The 13,463-nt window shown below is 39.0% G+C and overlaps 1 protein-coding gene across 4 annotated transcripts in view; it reads right to left on the bottom strand.

Annotated features, from left to right (window-relative positions):
• KIT (KIT proto-oncogene, receptor tyrosine kinase) overlaps window positions 1-13,463 on the bottom strand; it is a gene marked incomplete at both ends in the record, with an annotated part of 83,789 nt that overhangs the window by 33,929 nt on the left and 36,397 nt on the right. For 2 of the 4 annotated variants that reach the window (XM_082837718.1, XM_082837720.1), the window contains 4 exons: window positions 624-795; window positions 7,350-7,486; window positions 8,552-8,833; window positions 12,506-12,775. In XM_082837718.1, coding sequence (XP_082693844.1) covers window positions 624-795; window positions 7,350-7,486; window positions 8,552-8,833; window positions 12,506-12,775 — 861 coding nt within the window. The remainder of the gene's footprint in view (window positions 1-623; window positions 796-7,349; window positions 7,487-8,551; window positions 8,834-12,505; window positions 12,776-13,463) is intronic. The other 2 variants (XM_082837719.1, XM_082837721.1) reach the window with 1 other exon arrangement.

Raw genomic sequence — 13,463 nt, 5'->3', positions numbered from 1 at the left:
AGGTTACTATGTTTCAGTTTATGCTCTGTAGAATCAATGACCCATGCCTGGTGGGCTGCCTTCCTGAAGGTTTATGCTACAGCCTATAAGGCTGGAGGACAGGGTGAGGTCAGGGGTGTACTGAGGAGGAGAAGCCAATTCAGTCCTTCCTGCTACAAAGGGTGACTAGAGCCCATGAATCATAAAACGATAAACCAAAAGGCTGAGGAACCTCACCAGAAGATTCAGAGAAATACATTAAGCTCTAAGCATATGCCTTCCTCCACAGAGAAAAGTCTCCATCCATTTCCAAAGTCAAGTCATTCAGCAAGGACTAGAGTTTCTGGATAGGCTCAACCTACATTGTATTTGTTGAGGTAGGGGAGGTAAGCAGAGAATGACATGTTCAAACAGCTTCACGGTTACAACTTTCCACTTGCCTCTATTAAATTGGTAGAATTTGCTTTTGTGCTCTAGTTGGAAGAGGCTACGAAGATCATTTTCTTTCATATATTCATCCATTCATTCAGTAATAATAAAAACCCTAAGAATCTGTTCAACATTCCATTAATGTAAAAAGGAAACTATCTAGTCATTCCTTCATTCACTATGCCAGTAATTTATCCATTCCCAGAGATATTTACCTACTACTTCTAAGGTTGTTGTGACATTTGCTGATCCAAAAGTATTATTGGCATAACACATGAACACGCCAGAATCATTAACTCTTGCTGAGCTGATAGTCAATCTCTCCTGACGAAGAAAATTGAAGTCACCCTGATGCCAGCTATTCCTCTTCACCTGTTCTTTAGTCTGCTGGTTTCAGAAGGAGAGGGGAAAAAAAATCAAAGATTACCATAAAATTTATATTCAGGATCTTTCCTAGATAAATTAAAAATAGCAGCAATTAACTTCTCCGTATTAGCATTCATTATACACTACTTAAGTAAGTATAATAAAACATCATGACAAGTCTGTCATTGGAACACTTCATATTACAGGATTATATTGAAAGATAGTTATTACTGATGATTGTAAAAAATGAAAATTCATTTCTTAATAACCACAGCATACGTAATTCCAAATTCTCTGCAGTGCTAAATATTTTTTAACAGTGCCAAACTTTAGAAGTTCTTATATAAGAAATAATACAGGACACTGATATTTTAAAAGTCAGCATATTTATATCCTATCAATACTTCCTGTTATATATATATTTTTTCTATTCTACATCCCACTGGTTGAAAGAAAACACATCACTAGTAACAATCGTTCTATTTTATTAACATTTATATTCTTTTCATGAATAAAAATAGACTTACAGTGTCTAAGACTAACTCGAAAATTCATCCTATAGTTCTTACCCAGCAGAATTTTGGCAAGTATTAAAGGGAGTTCTAAAGTATATAAGACATATAAGACAAAATCCCAAATTATTTACACATGAGCTGAAGAGAAAAGGTTGTGCATGTACTCTTGTGATATCACCATGCCACTGTTAATATTTATCTGCAGATAAGACATGGAGAGATTTCTCGTATGGAAAACGTCATGGGGAAACAACCATAATATAAACTATAACCACTCTCTGAAAAGATTAAAAGGAATAGCATAGAGCTTTCTGCATCTTCCAAATTTTCTGTAACATGAACACATTCCTATTATGATGGGGGGAGGGAAGCAACTAAAAAAGAAACTAAACAGGAGCTGATATTGACATGGAACAAGATCAAGGGTGATTCCCTGGCCAGGCTATGGTGAACCTATTAGCATTAGACCATTCTGACAATACTGTAAATCCGAACAGTCCTTCTGGAAAGCAACTTGGAAGCATGTTCAGACCACTGAGCAACTCCAGCAAATTTATCTCAAGGAAACAACTCAATAGAAAACAAAAGGTCCAAGATATTTACTGCGGTGAAAAATTGCAGATGACCTAAATGTATACCAGGTATCAAAATTATGAATATGTAAAAATAAGAAAAATGCTTCTTTTATGTAAAAAGCATAAAATGAGTGTACCTTAAGACAGCAACCATGTGTTAATACATATGCATGAGGGGAGAGAGAAAATAAACATGAAAAAAAATGTGGGCAATATAGCATTTGTAAGGACTAACCACTTGAGACTACTGAGCACTTGAAATGTAGTAGGTCCAAATTGAGTTGTGTTGCAAATATAAAATATGTCCCAGATTTTAAAGACTTAATATGAAAAAAGTAGTGTAAAATATCCCATCAAAAATTTTTATGTTATGAATTTGGTAAAGTAGCAGGATACAAAATTAATGCACAGAAATCTCTAGCATTCCTATACATTAATGATGAAAAATCTGAAAGTGAAATTAAGAAAACACTCCCATTTACCATTGCAACAAAAAGAATAAAATATCTAGGAATAAATCTACCTAAGGAGACAAAAGACCTGTATGCAGAAAATTATAAGACACTGATGAAAGAAATTAAAGATGATACAGATAGATGGAGAGATATACCATGTTCTTGGATTGGAAGAATCAACATTGTGAAAATGACTCTACTACCCAACGCAATCTACAGATTCAATGCAATCCCTATCAAACTACCACTGGCATTTCTCACAGAACTAGAACAAAAAATTTCACAATTTGTATGGAAACACAAAAGACCCCGAATAGCCAAAGCAATCTTGAGAAAGAAAAACGGAGCTGGAGGAATCAGGCTCCCTGACTTCAGACTGTATACTACAAAGCTACAGTAATCAAGACAGTATGGTACTGGCACAAAAACAGAAATATAGATCAATGGAACAGGACAGAAAGCCCAGAGATCAACCCACACACATATGGTCACCTTATCTTTGATAAAAGAGGCAAGAATATACCGTGGAGAAAAGACAGCCTCTTCAATAAGTGGTGCTGGGAAAACTGGACAGCCGCATGTAAAAGAATGAAATTAGAACACTCCCTAACACCATACACAAAAATAAACTCAAAATGGACTAAAGACCTAAATGTAAGGCCAGACACTATCAAACTCTTAGAGGAAAACATAGGCAGAACACTCTATGACATAAATCACAGCAAGATCCTTTTTGACCCGCGTCCTAGAGAAATGGAAATAAGAACAAAAATAAACAAATGGGACCTAATGAAACTTAAAAGCTTTTGCACAGCAAAGGAAACTATAAACAAGACCAAAAGACAACCCTCAGAATGGGAGAAAATATTTGCAAATGAAGCCACTGACAAAGGATTAATCTCTAAAAGTTACAAACAGCTCATGCAGCTCAATATCAAAAAAACAAACAACCCAATCCAAAAATGGGCAGAAGACCTAAAAAGACATTTCTCCAAAGAAGATATACAGATTGCCAACAAACACATGAAAGAATGCTCAACATCATACTTCATTAGAGAAATGCAAATCAAAACTACAATGAGATATCATCTCACACCAGTCAGAATGGCCATCATCAAAAAATCTACAAACAATACATGCTGGAGAGGGTGTGGAGGAAAGAGAACCCTCTTGCAGTGTTGGTGGGAATGTAAATTGATGCAGCCACTATGGAGAACAGTATGGAGGTTCCTTAAAAAACTAAAAATAGAACTACCATATGACCCAGCAATCTCACTACTGGGCATATACCCTGAGAAAACCATAATTCAAAAAGAGTCATGTACCACAATGTTCATTGCAGCTCTATTTACAATAGCCAGGACATGGAAGCAACCTAAATGTCCACTGACAGATGAATGCATAAAGATGTGACACATATATACAATGGAACATTAACCATAAAAAGAAACGAAATTGAGTTATTTGCAGTGAGGTGGACGGACCTAGAGTCTGTCATACAGAGTGAAGTAAGTCAGAAAGAGAAGAACAAATACTGTATGCTAACACATATATATGGAATCTAAAAAAAAAAAAAGGTCATGAAGAACCTAGGGGTAAGACGGGAATAAAGATGCAGACCTACTAGAGAATGGACTTTAGGATACAGGGAGGGGGAAGGGTAAGCTGGGACGAAGTGAGAGAGTGGCATGGACATATAGACACTACCAAACGTAAAATAGATAGCTAGTGGGAAGCAGCCGCATAGCACAGGGAGATCAGCTCCGTGCTTTGTGACCACGTAGAGGGGTGGGATAGGGAGGGAGGGAGGGAGACACAAGAGGGAAGAGATATGGGAACATATGTATATGTATAACTGATTCACTCTTGTTATAAAGCAGAAACTAACACACCATTGTAAAGCAATTATACTCCAATAAAGATGTTAAAAAAATTTTTAAAATGTTAATTATATCATAAAATATTTTGGATATATTGGGTTAAATAAAATACATTAAAATCAATTTTACTTTTTTTTTTTTTTACTCTGTCATGTGCCTACTAGAAAATTTTAAATTACATAGGAGGCTCACATTCTATTTCTACTGCACAGCGCTGCTAATGTACAGTGGTAGAATTATAGCTATTTCTCTTTTTTTCTCATGTTATTATATTTTTGGAAATTTTTTTCACTAAAATAAGCATACATAAAAGCTGACTGCCAAAGTTGAATGTTTTGGAATCAAAAAGAAGAGAAACCTGCTTGGTTAACTAACTGTGAGATCTTGGCCAAGTCAAGGATGCCACTATGGTCTCAGCTTTTGTTTCTAAAAGGCAATGAGAGAATAAAGGTCTTTAAAGGCCTTTCCGGTTTGGAGCACTATGTCGACTTGAAGATAATCCCTTCTAAGAGATTCTTCTAATAATTGGCAGAAAGCTGACATTTTCCTGCCTAAGAGTAATTGTTAAGAAGAGACAAAGGGGGAGTGACATTTTTCTCTGGCCTCTTCCAGTCCATCATACAGACTTCTCCTCGGCAAAGGCAGAGTGACAATGGACAGGTCACAGACTATATTCTAGATTCCCGGTATCTTCCTTCTAGTTCCTGCAAGAGCCCAGGAGTCCCTGTTTAGGGAGCTAAACAGGACAATGAATACATTGGTGCTAGAAGGAATAGTTTGTTAATAATTGATACATCATCAGCACCCAAACCCGAAGGCCATAATTTAGGATACTGTCAAAGATCATAATAAAAGCAAGCAAAAATACGAGGGTTTAGAAGCCTTAGAAAAGCTAACCAAGATTCACAGTGTTGAATAAACTCCAAGACTCTCTTACGTTTTAAAACAAACAGTTGCAAAAATACAAGAGTCGTTTTACCCTAAATTTCATTGTGAATTAAACTTATTCTAAATGATCCAGATCAAATACTATGGATTTTTGAAAGAATCTGATAGTGCTATAACAGTGCTAGGTATTCCAAATTAAGCCAAAGGATATCAATAAAAGATTCATGGATGAACCCTGGCATACAGCCATGAGCCCCATCTGCAAGTCACACATTACATATTGTTTGCATGTGATTTGCTCTTCCTTAACCCTTGGAGGTGCTCACTGGGATTTCCCCAAAGAGTTCCCAACACTGCAGGCTTATCTACCAGCACCAGCGGATTAATTGGGAATGGCATGCAGGACTCCTGGGAAAAAGTGGTTCAGAATAAAACTGCCTGGGGCAATTTAATTCTCATCTCAAAAAGGCTAATTTTCAGGTTATAGAGAGGTTCAGTTACGCACCCCGTAAATTGTTCTCTCATCTGAGATCAAGGATCATAGAAAGGCAATTAATATGGGACTGTGTTCTATAAGGTTAGGCAAAAATTCATGTGTAAGCTATTGGTTTTATGATAGGACTTGTTTCTCTGACCCACTGGTTCCATTCTCCTGTTAATGGCAGGCTTCACTTAGCAAGGTATCCATCACAGGTCTACATGAACGCCATCATAACGGTCTGCATTATGCTAATCACCAGTTACTTGTTTAGCAAAGGATTCTCTAAACAGGCATGAAACTGCCAATGTTGAATACAGAGCATGAGGCGGAAGAAGAGGAAGAGGAGGATGAAAAGACAGTATTTCCTTTCTTTCAACGTAATACGCATGTGTATACTCAAGAAAAACTACCATGAGAGCAAATTAACTAGTTGGCCAAGATCATTCAAACAAAAATTATTAAAAACTCAGTCACGGGCTTCCCTGGTGGCGCAGTGGTTGAGAATCCGCCTGCCAATGCAGGGGACACAGGTTCGAGCCCTGGTCTGGGAAGATCCCACGTGCCGCGGAGCAACTAGGCCTGTGAGCCACAACTACCGAGCCTGCGCGTCTGGAGCCTGTGCTCTGCAACAAGAGAGGCCACGATAGAAGCCCGCGCACCGCGATGAAGAGTGGTCCCCGCTTGCCACAACTGGAGAAAGCCCTCGCGCAGAAACGAAGACCCAATGCAGCCAAAAATAAATAAATAAATAAATAAATTAATTAATTATTTTTAAAAAGTAACAAATGTTCAAGTACAGTTGGCATTTTTTAAAAAAACTCAGTCAATGGGAATCTTAAGGCAAAATATTAGGGAAACCGGACATTTTAAAGACCTTGTTATTAATATGAGTATTAGAGAGGGAGAAAAACCTTCAAATATAACTGGCTAAAATTTATTTAATTTTAAGATATGCCTAACACGGTATCTGACATACAGTAGACATTCAATATGCATTTGTTAAACGAATGCTAACCTAAACGTGTCCAAATGTTTCAGATTGATGACAACCATTTTATTAATAGCGACTAAAACAAATAGAAAACCATTAGCAACCTGATCTCGGGTAAGTAGGCTCAAAGGAGGAAATCAGGTCCATACAAAAAGAAATCTCTCAGATGGACAGGCCTCTCTGTGGCAGAGGGAAGGGCTTCTTGGCTGACATCTGAGACCATTGATTTATGTTTTTAATATGGAAGGAAAAAAACTGGCAACTTTCCCCAATATTTTAAATAATCTGGCCTGAATAGTTGCCACAGTAGCTTTAAAAATCAAGGTACTCACTGAACCATTAATTTTTTTCCCCCCACAGAAGTCATTCAAAGAAACAGCATGGAGTAATAACAAGTCTGAAGTTTTCTCTATGACTTCCTCAAAATAAATTTACAAAATGACATTTCTTTGTTACTCATAATGAATGTACACATCTACCTATGGTGCAATGAAAGGGGTAAATACACATCATCTGTACACACTCCAGAGAGTTCCACCTCTGACAGACACACCAGCTGAGCCATCCCCAGGACAATTAACAGACTTTTCTAGAATATGTAAAAGAATGTATATGTATGTATAACTGAATCACTTTGCTGTACAGCAGAAATTAACACAACATTGTAAATCAACTCTACTTCAAGAAAATAATTTTTTTTTAAAAATGGACTCTTTTAAAGAAAAACCTTCAACTCTCCCACACAGAGAGAATGATACATTGAGGCAAATGGAGAAAACAATCCACTCACCTGGCTGTTTTCCCTTATCCACATTGATTCCACAGAGCTAGACACGTCTTTTATCAAGCACATCACTGCAAATTCTTCCCCTTCCCTGAGAAGATAGCTGGCTTTGGACACGGACACAACAGGCACAGCTCTGATGGCTAGAATAAAACGAAACGTGGACCTCAAATAACTGGCTGTAGTATAGCATAACGTTTTAACTTACCATTTTTCCTCAGCTCACTTTGTGGTCTTTTAAGTAAGATATAAAGTATGGTACTAACCGATCTGTATTACTTGTATATTTGAAGACATCAGCAATTAAATTGTACATCCCTCAAGTAACTTCATTAACACCGAGTGAAAAAGATAGACTGTCTACTTTGAGATTATAATAATCCTGAGCGATGCTATTTTGAAATAGGTGGCATAGTGAAGCTGCATTCATCTTTATTTGACTTGCTGGTTTCATGAGAATGTGACCAACAACTAATTATATTCTTTTAACCAAACAGGCATCTTTCCCACGCGCTATAAAAATAATGTCTTATTTCTTAAAATCACAGGTTTTAAATAATCAAACTTGCCTTAATTCCAAAGAGCATCCTTTTTCAAAAGCCTTAATAAAAACTACTCAATAGCTAAATGCCAACTGGTGTTGAGTTAGATGATCTCTGAAATACAAAAATCTGGGTATCTTCCAGCTATCAAAATATTCTACGTAATGCCACATTAAGAACAAGGTCCAAAGTCAGCTGGTACTTTCCTCCTCAGATTGTGAATAGTTTGAGAAGGTATTAAAATTAAATAGCTGAGGAGGAATCAATTCATAGATCAATAGTAAATCAAGGAGTGAATCATCTGTATGCTAATCTTTTCAGTGTAACTAAGGCTTCCCAATGAGTTTCTCTTGGAAGGAACAGTTTGTGCAATTATGAAACCTTGGGATGCCCTGATGTCAGTAGGTTTAAAGACCGTCCCCAAGACCATCTGAATGCCCATCCCTGGTAGACACACCCAGCTGGAGGTGGTCATGGACCCAACACATGGGATGGAGGCTGTGAAATAAAGTATTCACAAGCAGCCAGCATTATTTTGAGGCTGGGCGAAACGATCCAAGAAGCTACCTGAGTGACATACTGAGTTGGACCAGTGAGAAGAGAGAAGTCTTCTTTTAGATCAAAGGATGCTCCGACTCCCAGAAGAAAGCAAACAAGGGCCCGTACCTGCCCTCACTTTCAGGGTGAATTTCTTCGACAGCACGGACTTGCCCTTCTGGTTCGCCGAGCAGTGTAGACAGAGCCGATGATACTCGCGCTTCACGTTTCTGATCGTGATGCCGGCCTTGGGGTCAGCGACAAACGTCAAGTCCTTGGGAAGAGGTTTCCCCTCACACCCCGTGAGGGAGTAATTGGTCACCTCTGGGTCTGTCAGAGGACAGCGGACCAGCGTGTCGTTGCCTTCCTTCCCGTACAAGGGAAGCTCAACCAGGAAAAGCTTCTCAGGATCTACAGCATATCAACAATCAGTAGTTTGAATGAACATTTTATAAAAATCTAAAATATTGCCGCTCATAACAACAATCCCTAGTGGCCCAAATGGCTGCTGACTTTATTCTTTGCAAACAAGAGTAGAATTTATCCGAGTCATACTAATAAGGAAGAGTTAACACTTAGTAAACACTTTCCATGTGTCAGGCACTAAGCCTGGACCATTACACACTTCTCACTCTCATTTAATCCTCAATACACCCCTATACGACAGGCGCTATCATTATCACCATTTTATCGATAAACTGAAGTCTCAAAAACAGTAACTCTCCTTAAGTGACACAGCCCAGAAATGGCAAGACAGAACTCAAAGCCAGGTCTGACTGATACCACAATTTGAACTCTTAAAGCTCTGGGAATATTTTATTGTAATAGTTACTTTTTTTCTACAGCAGGTAACACTCCAAAGAAACTGGGCCAAGAATAAGCCAGCCTGATGGTATCTAATAGGGTGGGAAAAAGTGGAATTATACCTTGTTCAGGACTTTCCCACCCACTGTCCAACCTGTAATTTGTTTTGATCTTATCTAATTGACACAACTTCTACTTTTGTGTGAGCCTTTATCACTTTTTTGAAAAGTGTCCAAATATACTTCCATGTTGTACCAGTTTCCGAATTAATCATATGTTTTTGGTTTTTTTTTTTTAATCTATTTAACAAGCAAGAAGACCTATTTAGTTCAGAAAGGTGAAATAATTTCCCTCTGGTGATACAATAACTTGCCTCATTTGTCCCCAAGTGTGCTTGACTTCAAAGTCAAAATACGTACTCTAACGCCTCCAAGACTAAGGGAGAAGCATGGGAAAGGGTCTATGAATTCCAAGAAGAATACAGGGCTTCCCTGGTGGCACAGTGGTTGAGGGTCCGCCTGCCGATGCAGGGGACGCGGGTTCGTGCCCCGGTCCGGGAGGATCCCACGTGCCGTGGAGCGGCTGGGTCCGTGAGCCATGGCCGCTGAGCCTGCGCGTCCGGAGCCTGTGCTCCGCAGCGGGAGAGGCGGCAGCAGTGAGAGGCCCGCGTACCGCAAAAAAAAAAAAAAAAAGAAAAAAAAAAGAAGAACATAGAGGTTTAGAGGGAGGCAAAATGACCACGATCTAGGAGTCATGTGAGGGTATTCAATGAGACGAAAGGGAAAAAAATAAGAAATGTTTAAAAAGGGGACTAACTCATGTTATCAGTACTCAAGATGTGCTAAGAAGAAAGGAATATGGGAACCCCATGGGTCAGCCTGAAGCCTGGATGATAATCAGTAGTAACAGTGCAGAGTACCTCAATGTGGAGAATGAGCTGGAGGGGTCCAGATGTTTTTCCTTATATAGTGAGAGAATTACCAGCATCTCCATTGTTTGTAACAACACGGGTTTCAGAAAGTTCTTAAGAACCACCCGGTGAACACCCTGAGCACAGGGACTTTCCACACAATTCTTTCTTCATTAAGATAAATTTCAATCAGCTTATAAGTAACAATAGAGTACAATTAAGACTGAAAATGAACAAAACTGAATCATCATAAAATTGTCGTTCAGTGTTTTCATTCCTACAAAACCCTAACCCCTCTGCGTGGGCCTCTTTCCAGAGTTCCCAGTCTCCAGGATCCTCCAGCTTCTGAATAGAATCTAGAAAACCATCAGGAGGCCACACAGTATAAATAACACGTGGGCCCCACTCTATTCATATTCCTTGAAAGGTATGTATAAATAGAACTTCTAGAAATCAAATAAATCGATATGCAAACGGGGAGCTTATGAGTTTCAGAAATGCTACGGCAAATACTTGATCGTCCAAACCAGGGTACTTGTGACTGAAAGGGGTACTCTTAATAATTATGCCAGGACACCAGGCATGGACTGGGAAAGCCTCCGGTCGACTGGGATCTCATATAAGCAAATACAAACCTCATTCTGTATACGCAATATGCTGCCGCCTCTACTGTGTAAACATAATACAGATACAGGGTTGGGCCCACAGATTACACTTAAAATATTTTTTAATTGTCCTTTCCATCTGTAAACCGGGTGTTCCACAAAAATCAATGACATAATTGAAATATACTTATCATAGAATTTTGACCAATTTTCAAAGAGTTTTCCAAAACAAATTATGCACCTCCCAGCCTTACTAAGTTATTCTGCAAACAAATTATCTCATAATGGCTGAAATATGGTTCGAGGTTATATAGCTGGTTAATTTTCCATCTATTCTTTCTCAGTCACTTGAGTCATAGTTCCTACAGCAATGCCCCAATTTCCTTCACTGCTGTCTAAGCCAAATTACTTAAGCATCCAAACATCTTAAATTGGTAATAATTAAGTATAGTCCTAAGTTATTGGGGATGACTTCCCCCATCAAGAAAATCTGTGAGCCCTGTGAGACTGATTTGGCTAATGCAGCAGTTTCCCTATTTATTCAGCTGTCTACCCAACCTATTAATAAGCAGAATGATACTTCATTACCACCTGGAAATTACAGAGTACCTTCCTGAATGTCAAAGAACAGAACACGGTTGGCTCCACAATTACGGAACCATACCCGGAGGCTAGCTGTGGCTTTTCAATGCGCCGCTGCAGCGACCCACCCAGGAAAGAGTAAAAGATAAACTAAGGAGAGGCAGCGTCAGTTTCACGGCAACCTTCTGTACAGAGAACATGAGAGTCAATTTTACTAACCCTTGACAGAACTAGAATTTGCACAATTTTGTCTCCCTGATAACAATTACATCCGAAAGACAGCGCAGGCCATCTTATCCAAGCATGGCCATGAGGAACTGTGACTCTAGGGGTGGCTCAGATCCACAATCTAGGATAAGTTTATTCGGTCCTCTTCCACAATACCATGCATGAGGTTGCAAGGACAACCCCAGGCCAGGTACAAACCCAGGACTAGAACGGAAACTATTTATCCTCCTGTAATGTGGGTATGTCTCTTAAGCTTTAAGCGCTTCAGTTTTTACATCAGCAAAAAGAGACTCCTCCCTTATCCCTGCCCCTAGCCCCCTAGGAAATTTCCTCCGGACAAGGATATTAAAAGCACAAACACAGATGAATCACTGCATTCATCACACGAGATGAGGTTCAGAAATCCAACCGTCACATTTTCCTTTTGTTTCCAAGAGGTCACAATTTTTTAAATGAATGAACTGACTTCTATTAAGAACCTAGGAAGGACAGGAGGTGCTTAGCCAACTGAGTTATTTTTCTGGAATTTACTCCCTAAAAGTGGGTCAATTCATTTGAAGCTTTGGTCTGTTTAGGCCTTTAGAGGCCTTTAGTTCCCTGAAATGTTTTTACTAAGTGGGAGTATCTGGAATCTCAAGGCATTAAAATGCCGCCTTCCCAAAGGGCCTAATTTATTCTCAGGGTTTACTCACATCACCAGGACAAATGGGCTAAACCACATTGTAATCTCATTAGGAAGAGTTACACAGCCTTGCAGACCTCCAGCTGGAGTTATACCCAAAGCCACTATGTATCAAAAGATGGGGGAAACTAACAATAAAAATTTTTGTCTTATGCTTCCTAGACCCAGCCAGTAATATTTTATCCATGACTCAGCCATCTGTATGTCATCCCTAATTAAGGACAGGATATAAAGTTTTCTAAGTATAGCATCAAAGAAAGCTGAGCATTTACCTCTAACAAACACATAAATGGAACTGCTCAAGCCGCCTTCATTGGTGCACGTGTAATTGCCTGTATTTGTGGCCTCTGCTTTCTTGGTGATCCATTCTGGGTATGTTTTCTCTCTCAATTGACCCAGAGTCTCAAAAGTCCACTTGACAAATCCTGGGTCGGTGCATAACAGCCTAATCTCATCGCCGACACTGACAATTAACTCTGATTTTGCCGGATGGATGGATGGTGGAGACGGTTCCCCTGGACTCACAGATGGTTGAGAAGAGCCTGCCAAGAAAAATGAAAATCGTGTTGAATGTGATCTTTTTCTTAGGCGAAATAAGGATTTCTTCCAATATTGATTTCCATCTTCTGTGTACTCGACAATAAAAATAGGACAAAGCTGCCCAGCTATTTATGGGCAGAGAGTTCTTTTTAAAGTTTCTCAAGTTCATCTAGAAAATTAAGTTATTTTCTGCAACCCTCAATTAATCCTGAGGGTCACCCTTGGTATGCAAGCCAAGACTTGCTGGATGCCATGGCCTTCGCTGGGTTAAACACACAGCGGGGTCAAGTTTCCACTCTGAACATGGGCCATTGCAATGATACTGACATGCTGACACCCAGTCCAGAAACAACAAAAACAAAATCTTACACTATTAAAAAAGAAACTACTGGGCTGTCACTCTTTAAGCAAAATGTACATGATCATGATTAACTTGGCTTTTTCTTAAAACTTTGTGAATTCAGTTATTTCTACACAATTCTCCTTATACGGTGATGGTCATCAAAAAAGGACTATCTCGAAGTTTCAAATAATAAGTCATAAAATGAAAATCTTATTTTAATGATCAGATCGTGAGATTTCCTGGCCTATGTTGGTTTGCAGCCTGATCTACCTACCTAATGCCTAGAGAGGTTTCCTACACAGGAAACTAGTTTAAAGATATAAACTATAGACTCTGAATATGAAACT

The sequence above is a fragment of the Leucopleurus acutus genome (genome assembly GCF_964270905.1).
Source record: "Leucopleurus acutus genome assembly, chromosome: 4".
Lineage (NCBI taxonomy): Eukaryota > Metazoa > Chordata > Mammalia > Artiodactyla > Delphinidae > Leucopleurus > Leucopleurus acutus.
The sequence above is the reverse complement of the archived record's forward strand: the minus strand, read 5'-3'. Positions and strand labels throughout refer to the sequence as shown.